Genomic DNA, 14,833 nt, shown 5'->3' on the forward strand with positions numbered 1-14,833 from the left:
TATCATTTGGAGAACCCTGAAGGGACAAGTTTCATCAGCAAGACACTGGAGTGGCTGATGGAAGTACTTCAGTTGTGGATACCCTGGAACAACAAATCTCTATCTGAAAACTGACAAGAACCTTTCTGAGCGGTAATCATTTACCTCTCAAGCACCAAATCCTGGTGAGCTTTATTAATGTTAAACTCTGTGCATAGTATAAGAATTGCCTGCAACCAGTGAACTTGGAGGAATGAGAAGTGAGATTGGACTGTGAACCAAATAACTTTTCTGAACTTACACACATTACATTCACATGCACTTAGAATTAGAAGGGGGTTAAGAAAGTCAATAGAGATAAGTTAAAGTTTGATTCTATTTTCATGTTTAAAGATAATTAAAAGCAACTTTTGTTTAGGTAACCATTTGTCTTGGTGAATATCTATTGCTGCTGGATTTATGGGTCCTCTGGGCTTGTAACAGCCCACTGACTGCTGTTTCTGAAGGCCATGCAAGATAAGCCTGCTGGCCACCATTTTAACAGAAGTCCCAATGGCTGGGTGTGCCAGATTGCGCACCGTGTCAAAGATGTGCCACCTCGACGCTGCTAGCATGATGGGGTGGGGTTTGCCCATGGAGACATCACAGAGGAGCATCTGGTTGCCAGGACCAATATCGATATCCTCCAGCCCGAGGCTGGAAAATGCTATTCTATATTTTGGGATCTCAGGGTCCTTCTGCAGTGCCTTGGCTCGGGTGGAATAGTCTATTCCCTGGGACAGGGCCCGGATTGGATCGATCACAAGTGCATTAGCCACCACGTTGGTCTTACCCACAATATATTGGATGTCCATGATGAATTCAGACACTTATGAGAGGTCTCACTGCTGGCTGGCCAATCACAGATCAGACACTTTGTGGAAGGCAAAGGTCAATGGTTTGTGGTCCGTGAAGACTCTGAATTTCCTGTCTTCCAGAAAATACCAGAAGTGCCTGACTGCCTGGTACAGCGCCAATGGCTCTCACTCAAAAGTGCTGTATTTGAGTTCGGGTGGCTGGAGGTGCCTGCTAAAGGCAGCCAGGGTTGCCAATGCCTTACAATGAATTGTTCCACTACTCCCCCGACTGCTGTGTTGAAGGGCAGTTGGTGCCTCTGGCCTGGGGTGTACCAGAAGGCTACCGTTGGCCAGAGTGTCTTTGGCCTTCTGGAACACCTCTGAGGCCTCATTGTCCCATATAATATCCTTACACTTCCCTGCCATAAACGCGAAAAAGGGGCGCATGATGCGAGCCACTGCCAATATGAATCGGTGATAAAATTTTAATCATACCCAGCGAATTCTTGCAATCCCTTCACTGTGCAGGGCTTGGCAAAATGCCGAACGGCCTCTACTTTATCAGGTAGGAAATTCACTTCGTGCCTGTTGATCCGTTGCTCCAGGAAGTCGATCATTTCCAAACCGGACTGACACTTAACAGGGTTTATAGTTAGCCTGAATTCCATCTGCCAGGCACACAGTTGCTTCAGGTGGGCCATGTCCTCCACATTTTGTGGCTCGTGATAAGAATAATATTCAAATAGATGAACGCGAATGGGAGATCCTGGCCCACCGCATCCATCAGCCTCTGGAAGATTGAGCTGCGTTCTTAAATCCGATGGGAATTTTCAGAAATTCAAAGAGTTCGAAAGGGGTATTGATGGTGATTTTGGGGATATCATCAGGCTGGACTGGGATCTGATGATAGCCCCTGATGAGATCGACTTTTGAAAATACATGTGTCCCTTGTAATTTAGCGGTAAAGTCTTGGATATGCGGCACGGGGTTCTTGTCAGGTTTGGTGGTCTCGTTCAACCTTAATCCTAACCCTCCTGCTGCTTTCGGAGCCATGTGGAGGGGGGGAGGCCGAGGGGCTGTCGGAATGCTGCACTATCCCCAGCTCTTCCATTTTTTAAAAACTCCCCCTTGGTGAGGGTGAGCTTCTCGGGGGAGGGGGTGCGGGGGAGGCGGTGCGCCCTGGCATGGAGCAGGGGGCCCTTGGTGAGGATATGGTCCCTTGTCCCGTGGTTTGGCTTGGCGACAGAGAACTGTGGCGACACGATCAAAAGGAACTCTGCTCAGATCTGCATGAATGTGTTGTTGGATAGCATTACGGAATCAAGGTGGGGGCCAGGTAACTTGGCTTACCCCAGGGTCATGGTTTGAAAAGTCCTGGCTTAAAAAGTCCTGGCGTGCACCAATCGCCGCCCTTTAAGGTTAACCAGCGGGCAGTGGGTTTGCAGGATGTCTGTTCCCAGGAGTGGTTGCACCACCACAACAATTGCGAATGTCCACATGAACTGGTTGTTACTGAAATTGAGAGGCAAAGGTGTGGTTACCGAATGTTCGTATGGTGGTACTGTTCGCTGCCCTCAGTGCTGGGCCTGGTTTGCTGTACCAGGTGTCGTAGGCCGAAGGGGGGAGAGGACACTTAATTTGGCATCGGTGTCCATGAGGAAGCGCCTTCCTGACAGAGAGTCTCACACGTGAAGGAGGCTGTCACGTTGGCTAACCACCGCAGCCATCAACGATGGTTGGCCATGGCGTTTCCCTAAAATGCACAGGGTGGGCCACATTGATGGGTCTCTGCACCCCATCATTGATGAGAATAGCAATACTGTTGGGATGGGATGATCCACACCTCTCTGCTGTGGCCTTGTTGCTGGCTGTGTGGGTGGCCTAGCGACTTGTAGCCTTGTTACTGGCTGTGTGTGGGGGGGGGGGTGGGGGGGTCTAGCTCAAACAAGGCACTGTTTTCTTTCTTCGCTCTCCAGAGCACGTCCGCCACGGCTGCGACTTTCCTGGGATCTCTGAAGTCCTCGTAGGCGAGCAAGGGTCGGATATCTTTGGCCAGCTGCTCCAGGAAAATCCGGTCGAAGAGCAGATGCCAAAATGCAACGTTGTTGAGAGCAAAGAAGAGTATTGTGTGCAAGTTTGGTCACCCAGCCATAAGGATGATAAAATTAAGCTGGAAAAGTTGGAGAAAAGAATCATGAGAATGTTGCCAGGGCTGAGGAGCTTGAAGTTTAAGGAGAGCTCAACGGGCTGGGACTATTTTTTTCCTAGAATGGAGGAAGTAAGAGGGAACCCAATAGAAGCTTAAAAAAATCACGAGGGACAAATATAAATAGTAAATACTCATCACCTCAGCATAGGTGAACATAAAGTGAGCGGCCATTGATTTAAATTGAGAGTGGACAGATTTAAATTAAGGTCTGAAGGGAATCTTCGCACAGAGAGTGGGAAGTAGATGGAACAAACTGCCAAAGAAAGTGGTGGAGGTGGGGCAATTGATATATTTAAAACATTTAGATAGGTACATGGAGAGGAAAGGTTTGGACAGATATGGGCTAGACACTGGCAAATGGGAATAACTTGGTTAGCATGGACAAGATGGCCCAAAGGGCCTTTTATCTGTGCTGTAGATCTTTATGGCTAAATCATATTAGTAATTGTGAAATTTAATAACCATTAGCCAAATTAACTGATGAACCTTAAATTAGAAAGAAATGCTAATTTAAATGTTTTATGATCTGCAAAGTTAACTACTAATTTTAGTAGTTAGTATACTATTTTACTGGAATTCCAACCTGAAGCTCACTTCCCAACTTTACTATCAGACATCCACTTGTCTCACCAGCCAACTCCAACAGAAAAGGAACAATGCATTTCTCAAACTAACATCTGCAAAGAATCTGAACATTTTAAGTCTTATATAATGACTGGAAAACAACTCCGAATTGAAAATCCTGCAGTTACAGCTTACTCTATTTAAATAATTTTCCCCATTTTCCTCAAGCAGTTATGTAACCAGAGATCAAGATATAGACAGTTCTTATCTCAAGAAAACAAGACTTATCAATTACTAATGAGATAGCCCAGAGAACATGGCCTGCCTTAGATTAGAAAATGGACATCTTTAAACATACTCAAGTCACAAATTTCATTAGTTAATATAGTGCTTAAGGCATTACTTCAGTGCAAATAGAAACATGATAGTAGTCCACTCTCTCACACACATTGTTCATTGGAAAATTGACTTAACCTTACCATGCCATCCCATGGAGTAGGGAAATGAGACCTCAAATAGATTGTCATATTTTATCAGCAGTCTTTTCATAATAGAAGCAAGGCCTAAAACAGAAAATGAAATAAATGAGTTCCTGTAATTTGAAACCATCTGAACATATACCACTTCAGCACCCAATTTGGCAACACATCAATGTTAAAATGTTCTTTTTTTTAAATCCCTCATTGCCTCACATCTCTCTCCATTTTAAACTTCCTCCAATGTTTCAAAATTACTACACATCTCCCAATTTAATCACATTATTAATGACATTTGTGCTTTCTCTGCCAAACTTCCATGGTCTGGAAATTCTTGCTGAATTGCTCCACCTGTCCATTATCTTCAAAACATACATACTCATCTCTTTGCCATTATAATAAATCTTTTTTTGTGGGGCATTGTTCGATTTTATTTGATAGTTCCTGTGAAGTATTTTAGAATGTTTTATGACCCCCAAGTTGCTGTTTAAATGGAAGTTGTAAAGTGGAAAAGCCAATCTTCATAATAGTTGATGATGGTACAGGTACTACAATGTTTGAAATTAAAGTATTCACTTCTTGATAAATGAGATCTTTAGAAGAGATTCAAAATTGTACTTAATAAATTGATTTTTTTCTCGCATCTTGTTTTGACCCAAAAGAAATGAATTGTTTATGCTTTTGATTTCCTTACTTCCAACTTTTGTTTATTCAATCCAAGTTAAAGAAATGTCACAAGATATCCAACAGTGGCTTTGAATTCTTTCTATTCTAACGAGGCATTTGTGACGCCACACCACTAGGCAGGCGAACCATCCCCACTTGTTACCCATGCAGCGGGGCAGCTGGCCAAAATGGCACCATCGGGGTTTTCCCTTCCTTCCAGAACGGGGATCAGAAGAAGCGATGAGGGCGAATAGTGGCTGCATGATGTGTGCAGCTCCCGGGATGACGCCCGGGTGATGTCAGCATCCTCCAGCGCGGTTCTCAGCCAGGTCCGGGCTGGGAGAATAAGTACAGCTCAGCAGCCTGCAATAAACCAGTCTGCTCACTGAGCTCAACCCGTCTGGTTGCGTGTGTTCATTCAGGAGCAGAGTAGCTGCCGCTACAATTGGTGACCCCGACTGGTTCAAACGTCTCTGAACCCATCATGAGCGAGCCTGGGATCAGCGCTATAGCTGTGAAACTGCTTGAATTCTGGGTTCAGGAGCCGGAGACCTGGTTCGGCCACGCGGAGGGTCAGTTTTACCTCCGCCAGATTTCGTCTGACACGACCAAATTCTACCATGTGGTCGCTGCCCTGGACCAGGCCACTGGCAGCCCTGGACCAGGCTGCACCTCGTTCAGCACCCATCCAACGAAGACAAATATGAGACCATCAAGTGAATGCTTACCAGATCTCTCGGACTATCCAGACAACAGCGTGCCACTCGGATGCTGCACCTCGACGCCCTGGGGGCAGGTCCCCGATGGAGCTGATAGACGAGATGCTCGCGCTCATGGGTGAGCACACCAACTGCCCACTCTTCGAGCGCATTTTCCTCGACTATATGCCCGGGGACATCCAGCCACTGCTGGTCCAGGAGAGCTTCACCGACAGGAGGAAGGTCACCCAGAAGGCCCAAGAGCTATGGATCACATGATTCCTAGAGGGCTCAATGGTCCAGCAGGTCACGAGGCATGGACACAACTACGACAAGCCCACCCTTAGTGCTGTGATAGAGCATCCGGCCCATGCAGGGGCCCCCAAGAGCGTAACTAAGGCCACATCATCCACTCCAGGCCTCTGCTTCTACCACCAGCACTGGGGAGCAAAGGCTCGGAAGTGTCGTCAGCCCTGCTCATTCCATGGAAATGACCAGGCTGGCAGCTGTTAATGGCTGCGGAGGCTGGGCAAGGACACAGCCTCCTCTACCTGTGGGACTCAGTCAGCGGCCGGCGGTTCCTCGTTGACACTGGAGCCCAGAGCAGCATCATCCCGGCCACGGTCATCGAGTCCAGGAACCGACCTCATGGACCTCCCCTCCATGCAGCCAACGAGACAAGATAGTCGACTTCCAGATCGGCCAACAAAATTTTGCATGGAGGTTCACCATCTCGTCCCTCCCGACTGCCATCCTGGGTGCAGACTTCCTCCTCGCACACGGGCTTCTGGATGGGCTTCTGGTGGACATTCGAAGTAGGCGCCTGGTGGACGCCTGTACCTTCCAGGCCATTCGCCTCGATGCCTCCCACTCTGAGCAACCGCAGATGGCCACGATCAGCATGCCGAGAGACGAATTCCAGCGAATCCTGGACGAGTTCCTGACATTCCTCAAGCCACAGTTCTCTGCTGCCTTGCCACGCCATGGGGTGTCCCATCACATCCCCACCCAGGGCCCACCGGTTCATGCCAAGGCATGCTGGCTCCCGCCTGATAAGCTCCAGGTTGTGAAGGAGGAGTTTTCTGGGGATAATTCGGTAGTCCGACAGCCCTTGGGTCTTGCCGCTCAACCTGGTCCTGAAAGCCTACAGTGGCTGGCGTCCCTGCGGAGACTATCGACGGCTCAACGAGACAACAATCCTGACCGTTACCACATCCCTCACATCCAGAACTTTACGGCCAACCTGCATGGTGCGAGGGCTTTCTCCAAGGTTGACCTGGTGCGTGTATATCACCAGATCCTGATGCACCCTGAGGATATACCCAAGACGGCCATCATCACCCCCTTTGGCTTGTTCGAATTCCTGCACATGCCGTTCGGGCTCAAGAACACTGCTCAGACCTTCCAGCGCCTCATGGACTCTGTGGGCAGGGACTTGGATATCGTCTTTATTTATTTGGACAACATCCTCATTGCCAGCAAGGACCGGGTGCAACACAGGGCCCACCTACGTGCCCTTTTCTCCTGGCTGGCCGACTTCGGCCTTACCATCAACCCGACCAAGTGCCAGTTTGGGAAAGAGTCCATGCAGTTCCTGGGCCATACCATCACGGCCTAAGGAGCCACACCCGTCGCTGCAAAGGTCGCCACTATCAGGGAGTTCCCATGCCCGGACAGCCTCAAGGGGCTGCAGGAGTTCGCAGGTATGGTCAACTTTTAAACCCGCTTCATCCTGGGAGCTGCGCACATCATGCAGCCGGTATTCGCCCTCATCGCAGTCAATCACAAAATGCTCACTTGGAACCCAGAAGTCTGCACCGCATTCAAGGCCACCAAGGATGCCCTCGTGAAGGCCACCATGCTTGCCTACCCGCACACCAACCTGCATATGGCACTCACTGTTGATGCCTCTGCCACAGCCGTCGGTCCCGTCCTGGAGCAGCAGGTGAATGGACATTGGAAGCTGCTGGCATTTTTCAACTGCCTGCTCCGCCTGCCGGAAAGCAAGTATAGTGGCTTCGACTGCGAGTTACAGGGCATGTACCACCAAATGGCGGTGCGGCATTTCTGCTATTTTTTGGAGGGGAGGACTTTTACCATCTTCACTGACCACAAACCCCTCACTCAGGTGCTTGCAATGGCAAAGGATCCCTGGTCGGCCAGCCAGCAGCATCACCTCTCCTTCGTGGCGGAATTTACCACCAACATTTGGCACAAGGCGGGGAAGGACAATGTGGTTGCCGATGCACTCTTGCGACCGGCCATCTGCGAGCTGATGCCCGGCCTTAACTTCGACCAGCTTGCCCGGGACCAGAAGTCTGATGAGGAGATGAGGGCCTTCAAGACCGCCATCACAGGCCTGCGGTTCCAAGACCTCCCGACCCCAAGCGGCAAAGGCATCATCCAGTGCGATATCTCCATGGGAACCCCGCAGCCAGTGGTTCCCCAGCAGTGGCGCAGGCAGGTTTTCCGTCACATCCACGACCTTTCACATCCCTCCATCAGGTCCACGGTTCGGATGGTGGCAGAACGGTTTGTACGGCATGGGCTGCGCAGGCATATTGGGGGCTGGGCCAGAACATGCATCCATTGCCAGATGTCCATCAGGGTGCCCATACAGGAGTTCGAGCACATCCGGGAATGGTTCAGCCACATTCACATGGACATTGTCGAGCCTTTACCCATTTCCCGGGGCAACTGTTGCCTGTTTACGATGGTGACCGCACCACTCACTGGCCTGAGGCAATCCTGATGCCTCCACCGACTCCTGCTCCCGAGCACTGTTGCATGGTTGGGTTGCCTGGTTCGACATCCCAGGTCACCTCACCAGCGATCGGGGCGCCCAGTTCACATCTGCACTCTGGGTACAGTTCGCCAACAGGTTGGGGATCCAGCTATACCGCACCACGGCCTACCGCCCACAGGCCAATGGACTGGTTGAACGTCTGCACCGCTACCTTAAGTCGGCACTCAAGACCCGCCTCACCGGTCCCGACTGGGCGGATGAACTGCCTTGGGTGCTCCTGGGCATCCGTTCCACTCCCAAGGAAGATCTGCAGGCATCATCAGCTGAGCTGGTCTACGGTGCGCCGCTGGCACTATCTGGTGAGTTCGTCAACGCAGCTCACAATCCTCAGCGGTTGCCGCACGAACTACTTCCTCATCTCAGGGCACGCTTGGACTCGTTCGAACCCCCACTGCCGCCCAGGCATGGTACCCGCTCATCTCACGGTACCCGCTCATCTCACGTTCCCAGCGAACTGCTTTCCGAAAGGTACGTTTTCGTTCGATGGGGCCCAACCGCGGAACCTCTGCAGCGACCATACGAGGGGCCGTACAGTGTTGTATAATATTCCAGCTCTACATTCACGCTGGACATTGGCAGCAGGCGGGAGCTGTTTACCATGGACAGGCTGAAGCCAGCGCACCTCGATCCCACCGAGCTCGTTGTCGTAGCTCAGCCCAAGAAGCGAGGCCGTCCAGTGAAAAAGGACATTGGCGCCGGTTCTGGGGTGGGGGGGGGAGCTGTGTGGCGGCTCACCACTGGTCAGGCAAACCGCCCCCGCTTGTAAGCCACGCGGGGGGGCAGCTGGCCAAAATGGTGCCGTCGGGGGTTTTCCCTTCCTTCCAGAACGGGGCTCAGAAGCCTGCGCTGGGGAACCACGTGATGCCCGGGTGACATCAGCGCCCTCCAGTGCGGTTCTCAGCCAGGTCCGGGCTGGGAGTATATGTACAGCCCAGCAGCCTGCAATAAACTAGTCTGCTCACTGAGCTCAACCCGGCTGGTTGCGTGTGTAGCCTGCTGCTACACATTCACATTTAAAAGTTGTGATATTGTATATGTAACACATGTAGTAAAACAAGTTTTCTTACCACTCCTTTCTTTATCAGACAAATCTTGTAAATGAAGTACATGTCTTTTTGGAAGAAGCAAGGTCTGAAAAGGCCATGTTGCCCAATAAGGCACTATTACCAACCACTCTTCATTTTCAACCACTATTCGTTCCTTGAAAAATTTTAAAAAAGTTATTAAAGACTGTTTTCCATACTTAATGATGTAATTATATTATAGCTCTTCAAAACTTTCATAAAGGACACTGAAAAGGTAGCATTACATCCATGCGAGTTTTCTAAAGCTCACAGTTTATTGTTGTTTCATTAACCCTTATATAATCCACTTAATGACCTAGATTTTACAGTAGTAATAATGGCAACGCTAACCAGGTGTTCGCTATCGTTTCACTGTCAAACAGATGGCAATCTTGGAATTTCTGCACATCTGCGTTCAAATACAGAAATGCTGTTACTGCTGTAGGCAATTTTGTGTCATTCTGTTAGCTGTATTTTGATATTAAAACCATCATGGAATTCAACGAGACAGCAAGAATCAGGACAAATAGACCAGTCCTCAAGTATGTAACTCATGTCATAGAAGACAACTAGAAAACAACAACAGCAGGTACGAATTTTAAATAGATTCTTAACTTAAAAAGTTTCCATGGCTTATTTTTTTTAATTACTAAACTATTTCAAACCTTTGTTTTGAGATCTCTGTAATTAACAAGCCATTAAAATTCCCAATAGAGTTTCTGGTTTTTGAGAACTTTAAAGGTTTAAAACTAACCTAAAAATGTATTCTCATGCTGCCAACAGAATCAGTCTTGACCACAGCATGTCACTATTAAGTCTATGGAATAGAATGACATCTACAGGCTGCAGGTTAGGAATCCTCTTATTTTTTTCCTTTGGAGGGTCACTGTTGGGTGACATAGTGGCACATCAAGAGGAGCCACTACTTCACAACCCAGGCTCGATCCTGATCTTGGATGCTGTCTATGTGGAGTTTGCATTCTCCCTGTAATTTCTTTGGGTTTCCTCTGGGTGCTCAAATTTCTTTCCAAATGGCAAACATCAGTGAGCTAACAGGCCACTGCAAATTTCCCTGAGTGTGAAGATGAATGGAAGGATCAGTGATGAGTTGATAGAATGCAGAAAGAATGGGATTAATAAAGAATTTTTGCAAATGGATTGAAGGGCCCATATTTCTATGACAGTAATTATCAAGGTCGGCATTGGTGGTGCCACTTTGCTGTTGATCGTTTGGTATAGCTGTGTAAAAAGTAGAAAGGGAAGCATAAACATTAAGTTTTTTAAAAAAATATCAAGTAGTATGGTAACACATTCCATAAGTCACGCTGGAGCATTGAAAATGATCTGTTTACATCATTCAAACTCAACTAATTCAGTGTGACTGAGCTGTATTTGTTGTAGTATCATTTGTGGGAAATGCAGAGGTTTCAAATACCTAAAGGGTAAAGATCACAAGCTCATACTTTGTCCCCTTCTGTGTTTTTTTAAAAATCTACAGGGTATCCTTGAATAACATTGGCTGAAAGCTCGTGCCAAATTCCACATACATGCCAATGACCAACCCCCCCAAAAAAACATTTCCACTGCAAGGCTGTCATACTGTATTCAATTCTGCAGAAAGTTCCCATTGAATTCCAAATTCAACACAGGGAAATAACTGTTCACTGGTCACGGATTGGACCTCTTCCCTAATTATTGGAATACATCGTGCTGTAAGAGATCAAATGAACTGAAAAGACTCAGTCCAAGCAGGCAGGGTGAGCTGGCAACTTGAACTCAGGCATCAGAACCTATCTCAGCATGCAATGAGGACTCTTTGATAGCTTGCTGCTATCAAACATCTTTTTAACATGTCTCTGATGACCAACCAGATTTAAACAAAGAACTTCAACAGCAATATAAAATAACTAAATTCACTTGAAATGTCTTAAACACTGGAAATTAATAAAAAACACAAAAATAAAGAAAAATAATTATTTACCTTTTTACTCAAGGTCAATTACCCTGTTCATAGGAATGAGTTTGAACATCCAATAGATTGGTTGAGGTAGTAACAAGACTGCCGAATTTTATTTAATATAAAAATAGAAATGAAACATTTTGAGTAACATTCTGACCATTATCACAATTTGGCTCAATAGGATTTATACCTGCATGTAACAAAAACGGAAATGATAATTGATAGAACAAAATGCTCAAAAGAGGCTGTGTTGCCAATACCAGTAGAGTATTAGTCATAACATTTTACAGCATGGAAACAGCCCCTTCAGCCCAACCACTCCACACTGACCAAGCTTATCCCATTTCTCTGTGCTCAGTCTATATCCCTCTCAACCTTTCCTACCCATTAATCTATAGGATGATAGATAACATCTAATAAACATGGAAACGGAATAAAGTTTTTTTTTCTGTTCTCAAGATGAACTTTACTCTTTGTTGGTGTTACCCTAAAGATACGAATGCAAGAATTCAGAATATCCAGTGGCCTATGGTAGACAGTTTAGTGACAAGCAATTCCAGATGAGGTACACCACAGAATTCCCCAACCCTTTGACATCAAAACACCACATTCACTTGGCTCGTTCAGCCTTTCATCAAGGCAGTATGACACTGTCTTTGTACTGCCTGTCTTCAACAGTGCGTCACCACTCAGAACAGAAAATGACTCAACTCCCAAACATCCTAAAGGCCTTTAAGGAACACTGCCATAAGAATCAAAATAGAAAATGCTGGATATGCAGGTCTGGTCCATCAGCATCTATCATTACCTGCACTTAACTAATTCTTTTCATGTCAAAACACATTGAAGTGATTCAAAGTGAAATATGATTGTCATGAACCCCAATGAAACTTTTTTCTCATGGGTCCCACCCAAAACATCTCCTAGTTATTGAACAAACAGAGATGAAGAGTTTTAGTGATGGAAATAATTTTAAAATGCTTGCAATTAGAATAAAATCTAGTTCCGCTGAACTGTCGAATAATTTAGTAATTACTTATTTATAAATGAAAACCCATTTCTTAAATTGAACAATAGTCTTCTCTTCAAAGCAGCTGGCATAAATGTAATGCATTCATCCCACCCACTGCAAAAGAAGAAATACATAGTTATGATAAAAGAACACCTTAATGTACTTTGTTCCTAGCAGTGTCCCAATTCACCTGTGTGTACAGATGAAAAAAAACCGAAGAAACCCTTGGATTCATTCAGGAATGTCACCTCCCCTGACTGCAATAAGCTGAAGGCACACATTTCATTAGCAAGGTTTTATGATATTATGTTTCCAGTGGAAAAATGTTCTTCCTTTTTAGCAGCAGACAAACAATGTGCAAGGTTACAAGGTACCCAATTACAGAAGTGATTTCTCCATTCCAATTCGTCAGAAGTTTCTGATTAAGCACAGTTCTGTAATAGGCCAGCACTTCGGGAACTAGATCTGGATTTCGTATCAGAGATTAAAGTCCACTCCATAATTGGTGTGCAAATCATTCACCAATTGAGAGTGAGGAAGTGATATCCCCTCCTAAGTTACTGGACAATTTGCATTGCTCTCTCCTCGTGCAAATGGGTGATCACCAATCGTTTCAATCTTATATAACCATATAACAATTACAGCATGGAAACAGGCCATCTTGGCCCTTCTAGTCTGCACCAAGTACTCTCCTCTAGTCCCATCTACCTGAACCTTGCCCGTAACCTTCCATTGCCCTCTCATCCATATACCTATCCAATTTTTCCCTTAAATGACAAAATGGACCCTGCCGCCACTACTTTTCCCAGAAGCTCATTCCATACAGCCACCACACTCTGAGTGAAGAAGTTCCCCCTCATGTTACTTCTAAACTTTTGCCTCTTAACTCATGAGAACTTGTTTCAATCTCTCCTAGCCTCAAGGGAAAAAGCCTATCCACATCAACTCTATCTATCCCTCTCATAATCTTAAATACCTCTGTCAAATCCCCTCTCAACCTTCTACGCTCCAAGGAAGAAAGACCTAATCTGCACAATCTTGCTTTGTAATCTAGATTCTGAAACCCAGGTAACATTTTTGTAAATCTTCTCTGTACTCTCTCTACCTTGTTGATATCCTTCCTATAATTTGGTGACCAGAACTGCACAAAGTATTCCAAATTTGCCCTCACCAATGCCTTCAACAGACTCAACATCACCTCCCAACTCCAGTATTCTATGCATTGATTTATAAAGGTCAGCATACTAAAAGCCTTCTTCAGCACCCTAACCACATGAGATTCTACCTTCAGTGAATTATGCACATTATTCCTAGATCTTTCTGCTCCAATGCATTCCTCAATGCCCTCCCATTTACCATGTATGTACCATTAGATTCTTTTTACATTCAATGTATTCTCCATGCATCTCCTTTATTCCTTGTTTCATATATTTATTGTGGGTCTCCCTCTTTTTCCAATATCCCTTGAAAACCATTGGCTCTCTCAAACATTTGACTCTGCTTTTTATCCTGACAGGAACATAAAGATTTTGTACCCTCATAATCTCACCTTTAAAAGACCTCAATTTCTCTACTACATCCTTCCCATAAAACAAATCATCTCAATCCACTCCTTGTAAATCACAAGATCACAAGACAAAGGAACAGAATCAGGCCACTAGGCCCATCGAGTCTGTTCCATAAATCTACACTAAGCTACTCAACACTAGTTCCAATTTCTAGCCATTTCCCCATATCCCTTGATACCCTCACTAATGAGATACTTGTCTATTTCTTGTTTAAATACTCCCAGTGATCTGGCTTCCACTGCTGTATGTGGCATTGAGTTCCACAGATCCACAACCCTCTGGCTAAAGAAGTTCTTCCTAATCTCTATTTTCTATGGATAACCTCTAATTTTCAGACTATGACCCCTTGTCCTCGATTCACCCACCAAGGGAAACATCTTACCCGCATCCACCCTACCTAAACCTTTCAAAATACGAAAAGCCTCTATGAGATCTCCTCTCATTCTCCTATACTCCAAAGAATACAACTCAAGAGCTGCCAAGAGAGATTTATCAATCTTTAATCTGTTTAGTTTACTTAGCACAATTTCTCTACTAACCCTAACTGAATCTAACTCTATTCCCTGAAGCCTCTGACTGACCGGGATATTACTAATGCTTTCCACGGTGAAGACAGATGTAAAAAATTGATTAAGTTCATCTGCCATCTCTTTATTACCCATTACAATTTCCTCAGCATCATTTTATATCGGTCCTATATCAACACGTGTCTCTCTTTTATTTCTTATATATTTGAAAAAACTCTTAGTATCATTATTAATATTGTTGGCTAGTCTCCTTTCATAACTCATCTTTTCTTTCCGAATGACTTTCTTTGTCTCTTTCTGTAATTGTCGAAAGGAATCCCAGTCCTCTGATTTCCCACTAATTTTAGCTTCCTTGTATGCCCTCACCTTTGCTTTCAACTTAGCCTTCACCTCTTTTGTTAGACACAATGGTACCATCTTTCCTTGGACAAATTTATTTTTCCTTGGAATATATCTATCCTGCATGCC

At 45.7% G+C, this 14,833-nt stretch overlaps 1 protein-coding gene across 2 annotated transcripts in view; it reads right to left on the reverse strand.

Annotated features, from left to right (window-relative positions):
• The window catches only part of galt (galactose-1-phosphate uridylyltransferase), a 94,694-nt gene that overhangs the window by 12,440 nt on the left and 67,421 nt on the right, over positions 1 to 14,833 (reverse strand). For both annotated transcript variants that reach the window (XM_069924091.1, XM_069924092.1), the window contains 2 exons: positions 9,302 to 9,434; positions 4,068 to 4,151 (listed from right to left, as the gene is read on the reverse strand). In XM_069924091.1, the coding sequence (XP_069780192.1) occupies positions 4,068 to 4,151; positions 9,302 to 9,434 (217 nt within the window). The remainder of the gene's footprint in view (positions 1 to 4,067; positions 4,152 to 9,301; positions 9,435 to 14,833) is intronic.

This window comes from Narcine bancroftii, chromosome 3, assembly GCF_036971445.1.
Source record: "Narcine bancroftii isolate sNarBan1 chromosome 3, sNarBan1.hap1, whole genome shotgun sequence".
Lineage (NCBI taxonomy): Eukaryota > Metazoa > Chordata > Chondrichthyes > Torpediniformes > Narcinidae > Narcine > Narcine bancroftii.